At 36.2% G+C, this 21445-nt stretch overlaps 2 protein-coding genes across 2 annotated transcripts in view; both read left to right on the forward strand.

Annotated features, from left to right (window-relative positions):
* Positions 1–21445, forward strand: part of ARHGAP32 (Rho GTPase activating protein 32) — a 222842-nt gene that overhangs the window by 148553 nt on the left and 52844 nt on the right. The window lies entirely within an intron of this gene.
* Positions 9028–9708, forward strand: LOC105528615. Its single transcript, XM_011965416.1, has one exon. It carries the CDS (start codon positions 9080–9082, stop codon positions 9587–9589), a length of 510 nt encoding a protein of 169 aa, XP_011820806.1. The 5' UTR covers positions 9028–9079; the 3' UTR covers positions 9590–9708.

The following is a 21445-nucleotide window of genomic DNA, read 5'->3' on the forward strand; positions in this document are numbered from 1 at the left end:
TCTCCCAGTCTGGAGTGCAGTGGCATGATCTCCTGTTTTCTTTGTCTCTCTTTTTTTGTTTTCAGTTTGGATACTTTCTATTATCCTATCATCAAGTTCAGTGATTCTTCACTCTGCTATGTGTAGTCAGTCTTCTCTTAAGCCCACCTAACACATTCTTCAATTCTCGTATTTTTCTTTTCTCGAGTAAAACTAGGTGATCTTTTTACAATAATTGCTATGCTGGAATTCCCCATCTTTTCACATCATCCACCTTTTCCACCAGAAAAAAAGAAAGAAGAGGGGTGGGGGGTAGAAGAGAGAAGAGGGAAAGAGTGGGAGAAATGGAGAACAGCGAAGAAAAGCCAGCAGAGATTTTTGAGGCATTAACTTCTGGAAATAAAAGACTAGTGAGTTAGACAACCTTACCTCTGAGGACAGTTAAAAATTGTTGACAGAGGTATAAAAAGTATCTTTGAAGCATTAGAGAGTCAATAAAGCCGTAAGCAGTTATTGTGCTAAGATGAAACAGAAGGAAATCTGAAGGGCGACCCCCACATATAGAGACATTATTCCCCTAGGATATCTGCTGATGGAGTACAGGAGGTCGCCATAGTGCTAGGGGAACAAAAACTAGAGGGCAGAACCCATCAAGACAGAGTTGCTGAAAAATGCCCCAAGCTTTGAGTTGGAATCTTTGTAGAAATTGATGACTGATTCTAAGATGTATGTGGAAATACAGAGCCAAGAATACCCAAGAAAATTTAGAAGAACAGAAAAGTGGGAAACTTACTGTAGTGTCAAGATATATTGTGAAAGCTTCACTAATTAAGACATTGGTATAGATGTACAGATAGACCAATAGATCAGTGGAACAGAATAGAGTCCAGAAACAAACCTGTGTCTATATAGATACTTGATTTATGACAAAGGTGGCATTGGAGGGCAGTTTCAAAAGAGCAATCATTTCAATAAAAAGCACTGAGTCAACTGGACATCTGAATATAAAGAAAAAGAAGCCTGATGATCTTTATTTAACCCCATACACAAAAATCCATTCCAGGAGAATTACAAATCTGTATGTGAAAGAGGAAACAATAAAACTTTAGAAGATAATACTATAGAATATCTTTATGACCTTGGCTTAGACATAGTATTAATTATAACTGAAAAGCTTAATAATTAAACAATTCAAAGTAATAACTTGATCATAATATGCCATTAAGATAGTGAAAGGGCAAATCACAGTGTGGGAAGGTATTTGCAGAATGTGTATCTGACAAAGGACTTGTAAAGAATCTTTAGGAAAATGCAGATCAAAGCCTTATTGACTCTTCATTACATACTTACCAGAATAATTAAAATTTAAGGGTAACAATATCTGAGTTTGGCAAAGATATATATTAATAGGAATTCTCATATGCTGATGGTGGGAGTATTAATTTGAGACAATCATTAGCATTATCTATTGAAGTTGATACACAACTGTAACCCAGCAGTTCCACTTTTAGATGTATATAGAGATTCATGTACACAGACGAAGACACGTGCATAGAAATGTGGATAGCAGTTTTATTTCCATTTGTTAAAAACTGGCAAAACTTATGGGTGTATACATGGTGGAATGAATAAATGAAGGTATATACAATAAATTCCTCTACACCAGTAAAAATGAATGAGTTAAAACTATTTGCAACAACATGATTGAATCTCACAAAAAATAGTATTAAAAGTCCTGATGTACACACTTACACTGTAAAATTTCATGTATACATTTACAGAGTTCAAAATCCTAAGAGTTGAAGACTGCTCTGTGGTATTAGAAATTAGGATAGCAGCTACCTTTGGGGAGGAAAGAGGAGGTCAATGATTGGGATGGGCAGGAGAGAGGATTCTGGAGTACTGGTAATGTTCTGTTGATCCAGGTGGGAATTATACAAAAATGTCATGATGTTGAGCATCTTTTTGTGTGCTTATTGCCCATTGTCTATTTTCTTTGTATTAATGCCTATTTAAGTCTCTTGCTCTTTTTGAATTGGTCACTTTGCAGTTTTAAAAAAGATTTCACCCATCCAGATGAATATTCTTTGCAGCATTGCTTTAATACACAAATGTTGGAAATCGTATTTTCAAAAATACTTTTGGTACTTTTGTACTGTAAAATACTTTGCAACCACCACACAGTAAGTAGAAGCCTACGCAGTAAACCAGGGGATTTTTTTCTCTGATACATTGTTAAATGAAAAGGCAAATTACAAAACAGTAAAATCGCATTGTAAATTCATAGAAAGAGGATCTAGAAGGCTACATACGTAACTGGAAAGGGGAATGGGATTATGGAGACAGTAAGAAACATTTCATTTTTTCTCCATTTGCTTCTATATTTTTTTATAATTGAATGGGATCATTCCCTTGGCCCCTTCTCAGGACTCACAGGTCAGGGGGAGCATGCAGGTGAGTGGGTGCAGAGGCCAGGATGAGCACTTCTGGGCAACTGGTAGAAGCAGAACTCTGTGCAGGCCCATGGCAGCATCTAGAGGTTACCCATGACTCCTGGAGCCCCAGAGGGCGTGTGTTACAGTGTGCTCTTTTAGCTTTGCCGTCCATGGGTGGCTTAAATGTTAAACAACTCAGTGGAGGGTCAGTGTGACAGCCTCTTGCACCTGTATCCAAGTCCTTGTCTGGGGTCCAGGAAGAATCAGGACGTGCAAATGAATTGAAGGGTGGTGGTGAATGGAGAATTGTATTGAGTGGTAGAAGTGGCTGTCAGAGGGATGGGGAGCTGGAAAGGGGATGGAGCGGAAAGGGGTCTTCCCCTGGAGTTCAGCCGTGCCCAGCTGAACTCTCCTCCGAAGTCCTGCCGTCAAGCCATCCCTCTGAAGTCAGGCTGCTTCTCAAACATCCGGCTGCTTCTTTCCTTCTCTGCCATTCTGCCGCTCTGCTGTTAGGGCCTGGGGTTTCTATGGGCACAGGATGTGGGACAGGACAGGCCAAGGTGGTTTTGGAAAAGGCAACAATTGTGGGGGTGGGAAACAGGAATGCATGTCCTCACTTTGGGTCATAGGTCCAGGCTTGAGGGTGTGACCCTTGCCAGGGACCACCCTCTTTTACCCAGTGTTTCCCTTTCTCCGGCCTGTATCACAATGAGCATGTATTATTTTGTAGAATACGAAGAAATAGATTGTAATCTCCTGTTAACTGAACCCTGCCCAAATAGGTAATTTCCAAGATCCTCCTTAATGCATCTACCCCATAAAATGGACACTAGTGACACTAGAGTTAATGCAGATGTTTAATTTATTTACCTGTTAATGCAGATGTTTAATTTATTTACCTGTGTGAAAAGCAGCAGGGTTAAAGGGACAAAAGTTCAGGCAACCTTGGGTTCAATCCCTATGCCACATTTTACTGTCTGGGTATATATCATTTGGCTTCTCTGATTTTCAATTTCCATATCTAAAAAGTGAGGCAAGATTATTATTTCAAAGATTAGGGATAAGGTACTTAAGACCCCTGGATACTTAATGAATGTCAACTGTTATTTATTGATTTATGTTTATTTACTACGTTATTTAAATTCATGAGTATCAGAAACTATACTTAATTTATATAGATATTTAAGATACTATTTATTTGATATAAATCTACATGCCAAGATATCACAGTTGTGTTAGTCTGTTCTAGCGTTGCTGTGAAGAAATACCTGAGATTGGGTAATTTATGAAGAAAAGAGGTTTAATTGGCTCACAGTTCTGCAGGCTGTACAGGAAGCATGGCGCTGGCATCTGCTCAGCTTCTGGGAAGGCCTCAGGGAGCTTTTAATTATGGTGTAAAGCGAAGTGGGAGCAGGCACCTCACGTGGCAGGAGTAGGAGCTAGAGAGAGTGGCAGAGAGTGCCACATACTTACACAGCCAAATCTCACGAGTATTCACTATGCAAGGACAGCTCCAAGCCATGAGGGATCTGCCCCCATGACCGAAACACCTCCCACTAGGCCCCACCTCCAGCATTGGGGATTACGATTGAACCTGAGATTTGGGTGGGGACAAATATCTAAACTATCACAGTGCATGACTGAAACAAATTCATTACAGTAGTTTTCACAGAACCATGGTGGGGGAAGGAGTTTGCATCACAGATTTCTGTTTTTTTGAAGATAATTTTTTTCCGGTTAACAGATATACATTAAAGGTGAGACTTTTTTTCTGTAAGACTAGTTAAGAGCATGTGTGAGAAGACAGAAAAGAGTAGAACAGGGAAATAGATCTGTAACTGACGTGGGTACAATCAATTGAGATAACTCAGTACCTTTGGACCAGCCGGGCTTTTATTTGTAGTAGTGTTTCAGGAAACCAGTCCTCTAGTATCTTGCTTTTTATGTTATTTTACTTTCAGTATTACCTAATTCCAGTTGTCTTGTTTTAAATTTGGACTTGCTTGCTCCTGGATTGTTTCTATTTTCTTTCTTGTTTCAGTTTCCAACACTTTTTGCTCTTTTGTAGCCATGTTTCTTTGCATGTCACTTTAGTAAGAAGTGACCACACATTTATATATCAACTAAAAGAGGTCCAGGTTTTTACTTACTCTCTTGGGAGTATTGCACTGAATATGCTTCCCATTGAACAAATGCTTAAATGTGGTAAGAATCAGATTGTTAAAATCCCTACCTTCAGAAGCACTGATATGAGAGTCAAAGGAGTACTAAACTGCTAAAATGTCTTGGGAAGCTTTCTCCCCAAATACATTGCAAAGGATAGATCAAGATAATATTTTCTCACTCTGTATCAGGGGAAAACAGAAAATTTATAATACCATGTATTTGTAAAGTGCTTTAGGGTTTATGAATACTTACATTTCCACTGTTTAAATGGGACATGAATCTGGTCACAACCGTGTGAGCTTGCTAGGGATAGGGAATGTATTTCCATCCCTCCCCTTCCTACCCTTTTTAACAAATGGGGCAACTGGAAGCTTAAGACGCTTGCCTGAGGCTTCACAACTAGGATTTACTGAAATGTCCTGACACCTAATAGTAATCACAGCCAGCACTTACATAGTCCTGTGTGCCAGGCCCTGTGCCATGCACTTGACGTGGGTTAACTAACTTGTGTGCAATTAGTTAATTCAAAACCCAGAATTCTGCCCACTGTAGAACATTGAATAGACATAAAGATTTTTGTTCTCTCTGTCAAAACAAAAATTTAATTCCTTTTGCTTTTATTATAATAGGAATAAATAAAACGTGTTTGCATTTTTATAAGGCCTGTATAAACAGAACAGAAATTAGGGCAAAAGATGGGCTAAATTGAGGTTAAAGAGAATTGCTTACAGGAACCTACTTAATTTGCTAATTTTGTTTTCAGTCATCATCCTTCCTAATGCTGCTTTAATTTTAAAAAATCTTTTAATTTTTCCTCACTATGCATAAAACATATCCCCAAACTCTATTATATTGTAGCATTTCCAGTCATTCTTTTCCATTTTCTTAGTATAGTATTACTCCCTGTATACTTGACTGGAATCTCCTTGTATTTTCTGAACATGGCACATGGCTTCATAGCTTTCATTTTGCTCCTGCTGTTCCTACACCCTGAAATGCCTTCCCCATTTTGGCCAGTTGAAATCCTCCTTATATTTCAAGACTCAGGCCAGAATCCGCTTCTTCCATGAAAGTTTCCCTGACCCACTCCCTAATCCCATCTCCTCTCCACCACTAGTGCAAATTTAATAGCAGTTATTTCACATCTTCACTAAACTGTACTTTCTTCATAAGTGACAAACATGTCATTCATCTTCATCTCCTCCCCAGGCAGTGTGTATAGTGGTTACACAACTAATGCCTGTTGAATTAATCCATCCTAGTACTTATCAAATTAAAATTTTAGAGTACAACTTTCATCCTGTAAATCTTATCTTCAGAAAATTTGGGTGAATTCCTCCCTCTGTGCCAGAATTAGATAGAAAATTTTTAGTGTAGAATTTGAGTTGTTTCACAAATACTGGAACGAACTTATCTTTGTAGCCTTCCCCCCACCCCATTTCTTACCTACATTCAGCTTCACTAACATGTTGCCTTTCTCTTCTCCCAAGGTACTCTGGGCTTCCCCCTTCCCTCACCTGTGATTGACTGACCATTTTTTGTGTGTGAAGGTTCCCTAGGCCACTCTTTGACAAACTTGAATTTGCATTCAGCTCACCTGAGTGCACATTCATTTCTCTCAAAAAAGTTCTGAGTTTGATACTTCACTTTCTGTGTGTCTTTTTTCCCCACTACATGGTTTTGTTTGTTGGCAGATGTATTTTACAGTAATTCACATCTTTTATATGGATGCTCCAAAACGGTTCTTGATTGATAATTATAAGCATGAACAGTTTTCAATATAGTTACCAAAAATGTTTCCTAAACGCATATGCCCTTTAGTCAGTGCTGGGAGTAGCCCCCTAATCAGTCTTTTTCTTGCCCTAAGTAAAGAGGCTTTTCCGCTTTCGGCCATTTCCAGTATTCATTCATTCATCGATCAAGAATTTATTGAGTGCATACTAAGTGCTATGGCTAAAACATGAACACATCAGACAGAAATTCCACCATTTTGGTGTTTGTATTCATGTGTGACAAGAAGGGGAGAGGTAAATAAATAAATAAACAATATAGTATGATAGATGAGGGCTATGAAGAGAAATAAAGCTGAGAGAGGAATGCCAAGACTAGGAAGTGCTGGGATGTGGCTTATGTGGGGTTATAATTTTCAAGGGAGAGTAGGGTAGTCCTGGAATGGCTCATTAGAAGCCTCCTTTTAAACAAAGACCTGAAGGAGATGAGGAGGGGAGATCTGCATGTATCCGGAGGAAGAGCTTTCCAAAGATGGAACAGCAAGTGTAACGATACCGAGTTGAATGTGTGTCAGTCTTGGTAAGTGGTCAGGAGGAAGGCCACATTGGCTAGAGCAGCGGGTAAAGAGATGAGATGAGGTCAAGAGGGGAGAGGGGTCAGATCTCCTCTGGGGCCTGGGGGCCACTGTAGGGATTTTGGCTTTTATTTAGAATTAATTGGGCAGTGGAAGACATTGAGCAGTTTTTGTTTGGTTCGATTTATCTTGTTAAAAGGATCACTTTGCTTACTGTGTTAAGAGGATAGGCAGAGATAGGTAGAAGAAGAGGGGCTGGCAGTGGCTGTTGCAATGAGCCAGGTGAGAGATGATGGTGACTTAGACCAGTATGGTAGCTGTGTAAGTGATGAGAAGTGATCTGCTTCTGGATATATTTTGGCCACGGAGCTGGCAGAATTTGCAGACATACTGTGAAGGGATTGAATCATTCAGGTAATTTTTTTTTTCTTTTTCTTTTTTCTTGTTTTTTTTTAAGATGGAGACTTGCTCTGTCACCCAGGCTGGAGTGCAGTGGCACAGCTTGGCTCACTGCAACCTCCACCCAGATTCAAGCAATTCTCCTGCCTCAGCCTCCCCAGTAGCTGAGTTTACAGGCATGTGCCACCACACCTGGCTAATTTTTTATTTTTAGTAGAGACAGGGATTCACCATATTGGCCAGGCTGGTCTCAAACTCCTGACCCTATGATCCGCTCGCCTTGGCCTCCCAAAGTGCTGGGATTACAAATGTGAGCCACTGCGCCCGGCCCCATTCAGGCAGTTCTTATGATAGAATGATTAGAATGAAGCCATTGCCTTTCCAGTGAATTCTCTTGTTGCCTCTCCCACCCATGCAAAGATACATCCTAGTCCAACATAGGGGGATAGCCACCAAACGTTTTGTTAAATGTGAGAGAAAAACAAGTGACCTCTCCTACATAGTCACTAGATGGCACAGCATCTTTTCAGTCAATTATATTTTTTAACTTTTTATTCTGAAATAATTGATCTCAGAGGAAGTTGCAGAAATAGTACAGAGAGATCCCCTGGACTCATCACTCAGTTTCTCCCAGTTGGAATGTAACTATATAGTAGTACATTATCAGAACCAGGAAACAACATGGTCACAATACTGTTAACTAGATGCAGACCTTACTCCAAATTCACCAGCTTTGGCAGCACTCATTTTCTTACCATGTATTTTTATATGGCATTAGAGTACAGCTTTTTGGGTTTCAGATGAGAATTATTGTCATTAATTATGTAAATCTCCCACACACAGGCCAATGATTGTGGAATACAGTTATTCCTATCAATGTTTATATGTTGATATATAACATATATTACTTAAATAACATTTTATATATAATATATATTAACATATATATTACATAACACATATAAACATGGATGTTTATATGTTACATAATATGTGGGGCTTACGGATTGTTCTAAATATTCCCAAATGACTTTTCTACAGTAAAAATGTGTACTTTCTTTTTTATCACTCTCTTCCTTCATCTCTCCTCTTCTTTCTCTCTTTTCTTCCTCTCTCTCTTTTATCTTTCCCTTGCCCTCCTTTACTGTCTTTAGTGGTAAGGAAGAGGTTGGGAGGGAGGGATGTTATTCATTTAAAATTAAAGAAGAGTGGCTTTGCCTTCTCCAATAGGAGTAGATTTTAAGAGTCTTATTTCCTATTCAGCTAAATTTCTAAATCCATAGATGTTCTATTGGTAAAGATTAACATGTTTTGCTCTTGCCACATATTGGAATTCTCTATGGTCTTTCTTATTTTAAAATCACATAAATTTATTTTTTTGTTGTGGACTACCATTTATCAACAATTCTATGTTCAGAACTATGTTCAAAGAGGAAGGAAGGAATAAATTCAATCAACAGCAGAAGATTTTGGTATGGTGCATGATGAATCCTCCCTGGATAGATATCTCGTCTCTTGCCAGTTACTATTATGGGACCTTGGCAAATTGCTTATTAATCTCTCTGCCTTAGCCTCCTAAGACTATTAATAATAGAACTGCCTTCATTAGATTAGGATAAAAAATGTTTTTAAATACCTAGAATTGTGTGGCACATAAGTGCTATAATGTTATTTTGTAAATTAAAAAATACCTGAGAGTAGAATTTACGTTAATATTAGTAAAAAGTCATTGGAACAGCTTCCGGTCGCGGGACACCGGGCGTAGAGGGCGGTCGCGGCGGGCAGTGGCGGCAGAATGTTGGCTACCAGGGTATTTAGCCTAGTTGGCAAGCGAGCAATTTCCACCTCTGTGTGTGTACGAGCACATGAAAGTGTCGTGAAGAGCGAAGACTTTTCGCTCCCAGCTTACGTGGCTCGGCGTGACTATCCCTTGCCGGATGTGGCCCATGTCAAGCACCTGTCCGCCAGCCAGAAGGCCTTGAAGGAGAAGGAGAAGGCGTCCTGGAGCAGCCTCTCCATGGATGAGAAAGTCGAGTTGTATCGCATTAAGTTCAAGGAGAGCTTTGCTGAGATGAACAAGCGCTCGAATGAGTGGAAGACGGTTGTGGGCACTGCCATGTTCTTCATCGGCTTCACCGCGCTCCTTATCATGTGGGAGAAGCTCTATGTGTACGGCCCCCTCCCGCAAACCTTTGACAAAGAGTGGGTGGCCATGCAGACCAAGAGGATGCTGGACATGAAGGTGAACCCCATCCAGGGCTTAGCCTCCAAGTGGGACTACGAAAAGAACGAGTGGAAGAAGTGAGTGAAGCTGGCCTGCGCCTGCCTCTGTCACCTCCATGCAACTCCATGCCTATTTACTGGAAACCTGTTATGCCAAACAGTACTACTGCTAATAACATGACCAGTTTACCTGGAAAAAAAAAAAAAAAAAGTCATTGGAACAGAAAATATGTAAATATTTTCCGATTCATTTGTTTCTTCAATAAATAAATAATTGGGTTAACACAGTTCAGTATTATTAGTTAGTAGAAGTATTGAATCTCAGTATTTATATTGTGTTTTGCAAATAACTAACAAGAATCTTTAAAGCTTTAAAAAGTCACAAGTTGAGATTGAATGCCAGTTTGATAATAGTTGCCAAAGATTTTCACTTTTGCTAATGAATGTCTCTGGTAGAGGAAAGTAAGTGCCTTGGTACTCCATGGGTGAAGGAGAGTTACATATTTGACCTCTGTGTAGTGTATGAAGGAGAAGGTTATACTTGGGAAAACTTCTTTAATTCTGGATTTCCCATTCTGAAGAAACCTTTTTTATTTTTTTCCCTAATAATTGCATAAGAGATTGTCTTAGAATTTTTCACACAGAGACTGTGTAAGTTGATACTTAAAAAAATGTGTTAATGGAATAACAATCTTAGCTCAGTATCAGCAAAGATATTAAAAGATTTGTTTTCTCAGCCTATCCTGTTGTTTTAGTGATTCAGCCTTTTACTGGCAGTACTTCCTACTTGATCAATTACTTTTCTTATTTTAAGGGAGCCTAAAGTGCCATCATTTTTATTGGATACACTGTCTCCCACCTACTTAGCAAACAACTGACAAGCAATTAACTTTTTAAAAGAGAAAAGACAATTTAATATCAATTTCATATGTTGTTTTCTGAGCAGGAAATGCTCACCTGTGTGGAGTTGATGGGTGGAGCTCTTCTGGTGAAGCCTGTTCTGCAAGTGTGAGTTTAGGCTGGGGCGTTTCTGTGGTGTTGCAAAGCAGTATGTGCTGAGAGAGGAGGATTAAGCTCCTGGAGGCAGAGCTCTCCCACACACTTGCTGGCTTGCTGGGCTCCACCGACTGGACTGAAAACAGGGCCAAGAATCGTGCTGCTGCAGGGGTCCTGAAAACAGCTGGAACCTGGCAGTGATGTGGGACCTCACTTGGAGTTAACCTGTGGTGGTGAGGTTGGAACCTTTGTGATTATGACTTATTTTCTACGCTCATGTACGGAATGCAGAGCTGTTGTATCCTGATGAATCTACTGCTAAATATAGTCATTTGGAATAATTTTAAGTATTGATCTTAAAACTTGTACCGTAAGAGGTAAGGAGATCTCAATCAGTCATTTAAATATTTGACTCAAACAATCTTCAGAATTTTTCACTGAAACTATTTTTAGATTATATTTGGGCATATGCTACCTTGGTTGCTCTTAGGTGAATGGTTAATTATTTAATTATTTAGAAATTCAGCAATTGAACATTAGTATTTGTCATGTTTGTAGAGAGGTGATTACTTTTTGAAGTAGGTTTTGCTGATTGTACAACACAGATGGTTATTTTCCCAGTCGGTTTCAAGAAATATCTTTTTTTCTCCTATTTCCAATTAGCTTATTTCTTGTTTTCTGTGCATTAGGTTAATATAACAAAAATTTTTATGATTAAAAGAACCTGCCTATATTTCTTAAGCTGCCAGCTTATATCATATTTTTAATTTTTTTCCTGGTAGGTTAATAATATTTCAATTATTGATTAATGGAAATGGGCAGTGCTAATACACTTAAAATAATTTGGTAGGCTGTATAAAGAGGCTCCTTAAGTTTGCATAAGGAAGTAACCTTTCTGGCCTTTTGCCTTCAAGTATGGTGCTTCCCCCCTTCATTGGTATTGGTATTGGAAAGGATAACCATCTCCATCCATAAAATATTTTGTATTAAATCTCAGAGACTTTACCACTAAGATGGTATTCCATATGTATATGGTGTTTCTTTAGACCTCAGTAATAAATGCCTTTCATTAAAATAACATGGAGACCAGAATTTTCTCTGAATCACAAATCAGCCCTTAATAGGGCTGATTAGTATGTTCAGCTTCTTAACAGAGGTTGAACATTTTTCTTTCCAGTGCTTAAATGATATCAATATTTTAATTTTCAAAACCATAAATGGGGGAATTTCAGAATTTACAGCTCTTTTTCATAGCTTTTTAAAAAAGCATCTACTACTCATATAATAATGGTTTGAACTACAATTTCTTTTTTAAAAAAAGAATGCTATATGGCATTTAGTGGAAGATACCAGAAATCTAAAATGTCTTAGGTTAAGTTTATATTTAAGAAAATTATAGGAGGAAGGACTAGAAAGTGATGTCATGTTCTCAGTCCTGAATCCAGGATAGATAGCCAGATTCCATGTTCTGGAAAGCTGAGTCAGTTTTCTGCTTAGCCCTGTACCGCAGGGATTCTCAAAGTTTTCAGATCAAATGTAACAAGAAATTGTAGTAGTAATAATAGCTCCTATTTATTGACACAGAATTAAATGTTTGGCACATACATTTCATGTAAGCATCATAGTAACCCTAGTGAGAGCTGTTGTTAGGGTCATTTCCATTGTGAGTGAAAGAATTGAGACTTAAGTAGGTAATTTGCTCAAGATCTTGCAATTGGAAAGTGATTAGGGACTGAATTATAACCCTTTGGTCTGATTCCAAAGCCTATTTCTTTTAACAAAAACTCATTGTCAGTTCCATACTCACCAAATATAGAACCTTTCCCCTCTACTTCCTGCAAATCAAAACAAAACCCACAAAAACCAAAACTACCTATGATAGTATCAGAGTTCCACACCAAACTTCATAGCTTAATAAAGTGCAGAGAACTATGTAACATTAAAGTATGTATGATTACATTTTAATATGATAAAACTTTATCTCAAAAGAGAGTTTTTACACCGTTAAAATTAAGGTTCTAAGTTTTCTGATTTCTAGAACTAATGTATGTTTTGGTAGTCCTGTTACCTTTGATGTACCTGAATTCCTAGGAATATGTGTTTGTTATATTAAATTTTTGTAAGAATACACAAACATGTCCTCCTGAAATAGTACTAGCTTTTAAGCTTCTTATCAAATAGTACTAGTTCAGCCTGGAAAAATAAGAGCCTAGACAATTTAAAATTTCTTAACAGGTTTTAAAATCTGTATTCTGTATATAATATCCCATTCCAATGTTAAAACACTTTAAGTGTCAGGAATTTATATCTACTTCATGTTTTTTCCTCCTGCTTCTGGTAAAATGCAAATCTTCCTTTTGTTCTGTTTTTAGAAATGAAGTTAGTCATAGTCTCTTATATAATAACTGAGGTGGTAAAGTCAGCAAGTTAAAAATACTTCTTACTTTGATTTTGTACCAAGTTGAGAAACAGAACCAATCATATTTATTATTTTAAATTTGTAATTTAAATTTTGAAATAAAAATTAGTATCACTTTTAGCAGGAAAAAGGTGTCGCTTATTTATGTCAAGGTAAAATAACATAACCTAAATTTGAGCCTTCTTTGATATTTATAACTGAAATCTGAAGCTTCTAGAAAAGTCAGTGTATAATGTAGATAGTAATAGTCTTATCTTAACCATATGACCATTTTCCCAAGGGAACTGTGATTTTTAAAGGTCTAGCATGAGCAGGTTCCGTTTTGTAACAGTTTTTGTACTCCTCTAGGAAGGGCAGCAGCCTAGTGGTGTTGCTTTGGTTTCACCTTTAACCCTGGAGAAGAGATATAGTTTTATTCAAATGTCCCAATATTTTAGTTAACCGTTGGTATGCCATTCAACATGAGTTGTGCTGATATTCGGAAGAAGCAGTTTATGGCCCATTTTCTGCTCTCTTTTCTCTCAGTGAATTGTTTTTACCTCTTCTGTGTCTAAAAGATTCTTTTCTAAAATCTACTACAGATTTATTTTCTAGATCCTTTGATGTCATTCATTTGCATTCCAGTCAGTAATGCCTTTACAAATGGCTACTCTTCTCTCATAATTAGATGGAACCCTGTTTGACTTATGTAACTGTTAGTAGCTTTCCCGTTTTTCAGTTGAGAGCCATTACTAGTGGTGCTATTTTAAATGTAGCCTTGCATGTATATGAATTTCTGAGATACTTGGTTTTATTCCTTTGAGGTTGGAATGTTCAGACAGTAAACTGTTTCATTTAATTCCTGATCCGGCCCCAGATATCTTTTCTGTGACAGCTCTTGCAGCTGTTGTATACATCAGTTAAAGAACTGTGGTTTTTCCTATTCCAAAATTGTTTGTGATAGATTGATCAAAAATGATTCTGTACTTTCTTACTTCACAATCGCTTTGCAGTACATTAAAATTCAAGACCCAATTTATCTAAAAAATTTTTTGACATATACTTGGGATAGGGGTGGGAAATGAAGCCCAAGGCTGAAAAACTGTTACGTTCCTGATTTTAAAAAAGTGGTTCCTAGAAAGACAGTGAGAATTTTTTTTTGTGAGCATCAACCTGATAGATTATAAGTTTTCTGAAGTTCAGAACCTACAGATAGTATTTACCTTATTTTTCTTTTACTGCAGTAAACTCTTGAAACCTATGTCAAAAAATAATTTTTATAAAGTATATGACATTTTATAATAAAAAGAGTATTTTAAGTGACCATTGTACTGTTGATCAAGGACTTGCAAGCAAATAAAGAAGTAAACAACAATATACCATATGGCGTGACCAGCAACTGTGAATGTCCTTAACAATTAAAGATAGTACAAGCATCAAGTCCAAGAAACAGTTATAAGCATGTTATGTAAATTAGTTATGTACGGACTCCTTATTACTACTAAGCATTCATCGAACTAAATAATTAAAATTAATTTAAAAAGTATTAAACCTAATATGCTTAGTAACCTTTAACAGTAATTTTTTATCTTAAATTTTTATACTAGCCTTCTTCCAAGATGATTTAGAGAGCCTAATTTTTTTTGACAGAGCTCTCCAATTACGTTTTAAACAATGTCCTTTTTTTCTCCGATAAATTCCCCAAAACTAAAAGTATGTTTCATAGATTTTAGAGCTTTGTATGCTATTCACACTTCATACATTCTCAGAGTACTTTATGATTTCTCAGGTATTTTCATTAAAATCTAGAATCATATTGCCTGGTTAAACTTTTCATTTTTCATATTATTAATCTGAAGTCTAAACTGCTTAATTTCCTTTTCTAAAATCTTACAGTGAGTTATCAGCAGAATCGGGATTAAAACCCTGTCTCCACATTCTTGGTCTGGTACTTTCTCACTAGCACATGCCTTAGCCAATAACGGCATGATTGGATGAATGACTTTAATTAGACTATATGTCTTATTATTGGAAAACAATAAAAGCTTTCAGTTACTAGGTCATTGGTTCAAGGATGTATTTTTAAATCTTCAAATAGGATTGCTAACATTTTATGCTCACTACATGTTTTTACCACATATACAACTATGTATTTAGATATTGTAGGATATTACTAAAGAAAGTGAATTGAAATATGAATAATAAATTATCTTGATAATTAGAACTAGATATATAGAAGGGAGGAAAGGAATAAAATTTCATTATTCTGATAACTCTTATTACATTTAAGTTATTACACAGAATGTGATGGGAGATAATTAGAATTTATTTAATATACCTGTTCTTTTGATATCAACTTTTAAGGAGGTAATTCTGATGATTAGAGACTTGTTTATATTTCAAATGTAAATTATTTTGAGTGTGATGTTAACACAGACAGATTAAATTAGTTAATACATGTAAAGCCCTGGCACACAGTAAAATAGTAAGCACTCAATAGTCATTACGTATGCAATAATTATTGTTATGGTATTACTGTAGCGTCTAGATTTTCCTTCAATTTTTGTTGACTATCTGGGTTAAGATTTACCTTTTCCTTCATGCTGCCTTTGTAGGACTGGGAGCAGGTCTGTGGGTGGTGCCAGAGAGAGGGCAGATCTATCGCAGAATAGATGGGAAGATTTACAGAGATAAGAATAATCAGTGACAGAATTTCTTCAGCCTGTCCTTATTTCATCAAACAAAACTTACTGGGTTTACTTTGCAAGAAACTCCTTTACTCTAATTTGAATGATATTTTTTGTAAAACTGGAAAAACACATCATCAGAGTTATTCATGTGTATTTTGAGTCATTGGCTTAAAGAACTTCTTTTATATCATTAGTCATAATGGTATGAAAGCATTAATTATGTTAAAGCCTTTTTATGTTATAAAAAGGAAAATTTTCAAAAGGGTATATTTTCCTATAGAATACTTGTTATATTTCTATATTATTGGAAAAAGTATTTGTTCAGTTCCTTTAATGTTTACATTGCATACTGAAATCTTGCCCAACTACCTACATATTTTTATTTAAAAGATTTGTAGAGTTATTACTCTAGTGAATCACAGATTAATTTGAGTCCAGTTATTTGTAAATAAAGCTTTGTTGGTTAAGCTTACACTAATTTAACTGATATACTCAAGGCTGTAGACTAAGATTTATATCACATATTTCCCAATATGAATGCTAACTAAACTTTTTCAGAAACTTTCTCAGTTGTCTAAAGATCCTTTTAGGACAAATAACAACGCTTACTAAAGATAAGTTTATTTTTACAATTCTTGGCAATATTCCTTTTAATAAATTTGAAAATACTCAGTACACAGTTCACTTCAACTATTTACTTAAGACTCTAAATGTAAATCAATGTCATTTTTCTTTTGCTGCTATTTAAGGCATTTGCTGATGCCTGTTGTAGTTTTTCCATAATTTGTCTGTGCTTTCACCCAATACAGTTCTTCTGTGTTTGTCTTCCTTTACTAGAAGTTCACGTCTAATGTGTTTACAGTATTCTTACATTTATTACAGTTGCTAAGATGGAACTTTGCCCTGGCTTAAGGCTATTATTTTTTTAAGTTGCCACTTACCTTTTCAAGTCTATTGCACTCATTTATATCACTGCAAAGGATACAAGGGAGGTAGGAGTATAAAAGTATTTAAAAATATAAAAGCATAAAAGCAAGCCTTCTGCACGTTCTGCACACATATCCCAGAACTTAAAGTATAATAAATAAATAATAATAATAATAAAGTCAGAAGCAAGAAAAAAAAGTAGTTACAAATTTAGTGTACCTCATTCAAAACTTAAGATAAACTAAAATATCAGCTTAATAGATGGAGAGAAATCATTTGATAAAGGTCAACACTTGTTCCTTTTATATATCTTGGCAATTAGGACTAGGTAATTTCTTTACATTTGAGGTTTCTACCCAAAAAACCCAAGTGAATTCTATTCTTATTGGTGAAACATAAGAAATAATCAATTTAAAGTCAGGAACAAAATAAACATTTATTGGGGATCCAGTGAAGTTAGACAAAAAGAATTAAAAGGATTGGAAGGGAAGAATCAAATATATATTATTTGCAGATTTATAAATCCAGATGATTCTACAGTCAAATTTTAAGAAATAATAACAAGGTTCAGCAAGGTTGCTGAATAAAGGATAAATAATACAAAAACAGTAATAGCCCATTTATTAAGTTTTACTGTCTAGCACTAAGTGCTTTATAATTTTAACTCATTTAATTCTCACAACAATGCTGTTGAGCAGTTATGTTTTTAAACTTTTGTTTTTTTTTCTTTTTTGAGACGGAGTCTCACTCTGTCGCCCAGGCTGGAGTGCAGTGGCACAATCCCGGCTTACTGCAAGCTCCGCCTCCCGGGTTCACGCCATTCTTCTGTCTCAACCTCCCCAGTAGCTGGGACTACAGGTGCCTGCCACCATGCCTGGCTAATTTTTTGTATTTTTAGTAGAGATGGGGTTTCACCATGTTAGCCAGGATGGTCTCAATCTCCTGACCTCGTGATCCGCCTGCCTCGGCCTCCCAGAGTGCTGGGATTACAGGCATGAGCCACCACGCCCGGCCCCTTTTTTTTCGTTTTTGAGACCTGATCTTGCTCTTGTCGCCTAGACTGGAGTGCAGTGGCACGATCTCAGTTCACTGCAACCTCCACCTCCAGGTTCAAAAGGTTGCAATGAACCTGCCTCCCAAGTAGCTGGGATTACAGGTGCCCGCCACCACACCTGGTTTATTTTTGTATTTTTAGGAGAGACAGGGTTTCGCCATGTTAGCCAGGCTTGTCTCGAACTCTTGATCTCGTGATCTGCCCACCTTGGCCTCCCAAAGTGCTGGGATTACAGGCGTGAGCCACCACCCCTGGCGTAAACTTTTTCATAGATGAGGAAAATGAAGTACTGATAATTTAAATATTTGTCCATAATCATACTGTTAGGAGCTGCAGAGGCAAAATTGGAACCCCAGAGGTCTGACTCCTGAGTCTACCCTTTACAACCCTGCTAATTGCATTTCTGTACACCAATAATAAATGATTAGAAAATGTAATTTAGAAAACTCCATTTTATAACATCAAGAAAGTCATAAAGCTCCTAAGACTATCTATAACAAAAGTTCGTAAGACTTTTATGAAAGAAAATTAGAAACATTTATTGAAGGACATAAATGAATTATAAATAAGTGGAGAGATCTATTATATTGATGGAAAAGAAGACTCAATATCATAAAGAAGTCTGTGTTCCTCCAAAATAATCTATAATTCAATGCAGCTTCAATGAGATTCTAAAAAGTTTTTTTCTCCTTCTGATTTGACAAGCTGATTCTAAAATTTATGTGAAATGGGAAACAGCTAAAAATAAGGCAGTTTTAGAAAATAAGAGTAAATGAAGGGACTCATCTTTCCAGTTATTAAGACTTACAGATTAAGAAAGTGAGGTATCGATAGAACTGAGAGAAATGAGAGAACTCAGAAACAGACATCTTACATGCTATGTGCATTTTTCACATAAGATAGAATCAGTCTTAAATTCAGTGGTGAAAGGGTTATTCAATTAAAGGTGACAGAATAGTTGGTTATATATATGGAAAAAAGTATGTATCGCTCCCTAAAATACATGAAAAAACAAAAGTTTTTAGGAGAAATAGGACAATATGTTTATGACTTGTAAGGAAAATATCTTAAAAGTACAGAGTGATTCCTGTACCTAAAGACATTCTAAAATTTGTACAAGAAAAGACAAGCCATAGACTTGGAGTCAGTCTTTATAATATGTAAAGTATTCGTTTTTATATTATGTGAAGAATTCTTATCAGTAAGAAAAAGAAAACAAAATAGAAAAATGGGCAAGGATATGAACAGTTATTTCATTGAAGAAGAAAACTGAATGGCCATGTGAAACACATGAAAACAATGCCTGTTCTGATTAGCAGTCACAGAAATGCATATTAAAGTGAAATATAATTTCAGAAATTGGGCAGAGCTAAGTGGAACAAAGATATGAAGAATGAGGACTGAAAAATGCATCTAATTAGAGTGTATATTGATAAATCATTTTAGATAATATTTTAGCAAAGTTGAAATATGGTCGAAAAGTAGCATATTCTACAACCCAACAATTTTCGTCCTAAACATGAGTGCCAGAGAAGTCCTGTCACTTGTGCCCAGGGAGACACCAGATTATACAGTGCAGTCATGATTGTAAGAACAAACACTTGTAAACTCTGATAGCAGGAAAATGGAAATATAAGTTGTGGTACATACTTAGAAGAGAATATTGTAATATAGTGTAAGTGATATACTGAGCCACAAGTGCCATGGATAAATCTCAGAATACACAGTTTTGCAGGAAGTTTGATATCGGATGATTCCATTTCTGAATTTGAAAAACATGCAACATGTTAGTATTGTTTATGGCTACATACACATGTTGTTACAGTGTAAAGACATGGATGGAAATGATAAATGCTAAATTCAGGATACAGGTTCTCTGTAGGAGAACAGGATTGCAGAAACAGAGTGGCTTCAGCTATATCTGTTATACTTAAGGGAAAATAATCTGAGGAAATAATGTGGCACAATGTTAAGATGTGAAAAACCTACATGATGGATACATGGGTATTTATCATATTATTCTCTTAAATATTTCTGTATAGTCAAAGTATTGAGCAATTTTAAGAAATAAGTACATTGACATTGGGCTCTAATACTTTCTATCAGTTCCTTAGCTCCTGATTTTCCAGGGCAGTCATACCCCAGGCCTATGTCTTCTGGTCGTGTTTTCCAGTTAGTCTGTGCTAAAACTGGTCTCTAGAGACTTATGTGAATACAAAGCTAATTAAGCATTAAGCCAGTAGGCTTTTAAATAGTAGTCAGGTTAAAACTAGGTATAATACAATAGGAGTTTTGTTTCAGCACTTTTTTTTATTCTTAACATTTGTTATATTTTCTTTTGAGGAGCAGAATTTTCAGAACATTTTTAGTTCATTAAATGGATTTGATAGTTGTCTAGAGAAAAATTCTTTCTTCATATTCATTAGTGCGAATAGATACATTGTGCTTTAAATAAAAGCAATTTATGGAATTTTAAATTAAAATTCAAACTTTTTAGTATTTGTTTAACATAAAGTACTTTAAGGTATGCAGCAGAGACTGAGAATGATAGAATTTGTGAGATTATAAGAGAACCTTAAATATTACGTAGTGCAGTTGCCTGTATTTGGATTCTCCTTGCTTAAATTTCTACCAAGTGGTTATCTAATCTATGTTTGGGAACTTTGAATGAAAGACAGGATATTGTATACAATGTGTAAAAATCCACTGGACATGTTAAACATTACTCTCATATTTTATTATACCTTTGGTTTAATCAGAACAATCTGCACAAGTATTATATATTCCCACCAATACATTCTAATTTTGTCTGCTTGATGTTGTGAATTTATTACCTTTCCTAAAACTTGATGTATATAATCAAATAAACTTAATGCTGAGGCCATTATCTTGGGACAAACCATGTTCCTATACACCCTCAGAAATTAAGCCCAGATTTGTCTTAAGTCAGTCTAGAAGATTTCTGGGAACCAATTCCTAAAACTTTAGAGAAAATATTATGAGCAAGCAAGAATTCATTGGGATTGCTGGGGAAGCATTATACTGGTATAATTAAACAGCACTGCCCTGCCTCTTCATGCCAAGGTTCACTACGGCTTAATGAACTGCATGTTTTTTAGTATCTCTCTATAAACTGGTTATTGGTATCATAAAGATTTACCTTGGAGATACTAGGTTGTGTGTCATACTGCTAAGGCTTTTAACTACTGGAAAGACTGGACTGGTAGGGTTTGTCTTTGGTTTAAAAAAAGATTGCAAATATAAAGTATGTCATGTCTAAATAACATTGTGGCACAAGTTGTATTTTAGCCCTCAAGTGGGAAATTTAAATATAAAGTAGTATGGTTTGCTTTTGTCTAAGTATTGTTTTGCATTTTATTTTTTATACATTTTATCTGTAGAAATACCATCGGTATCATTTTAGTGTCTCTAATCCAGGATGTTTGGTGAACCTTAACCCTCACAGCCGTGCTTGCCAGTGTTCTTCTGTAGAAATGGGTTTGTAAGCACTTAATCATCTAACCCTATACCCTGCCTTCGTCAGTAGAAATCTCCTGATATAATTGATAGTATTAGATACTTTGCTCGTCAAAAGGTAGTAACTAGTAATATTGAACAGGAAGGCAACAGGTGGGGATCAGTGCTCGTGTCCCAAATAAGCTCTTTTTGGTTACTTGAATGTCTAAGAAATGGGAAGAAAGTTTAAAATGAAGAAAACTAATTTATAGTTTTGCTCAAACTCTACTAGGAGGCTACTGTAACCAAAACAGCATGGTACTGGTACCTAAACAGAGATATAGACCAATGGAACAGAACAGAGCCCTCAGAAATAATACCACACATCTATAACCATCTGATCTTTGACAAACCTGA

The sequence above is a fragment of the Mandrillus leucophaeus genome, unplaced genomic scaffold, assembly GCF_000951045.1.
Source record: "Mandrillus leucophaeus isolate KB7577 unplaced genomic scaffold, Mleu.le_1.0 Scaffold724, whole genome shotgun sequence".
Taxonomy (NCBI): Eukaryota; Metazoa; Chordata; class Mammalia; order Primates; family Cercopithecidae; genus Mandrillus; species Mandrillus leucophaeus.

What these genes read in the sequence shown, in the direction of transcription:
- LOC105528615 (XM_011965416.1), top strand. Translation starts at nt 9,080, where the DNA reads ATGTTGGCTACCAGGGTATTTAGCCTAGTTGGCAAGCGAGCAATTTCC.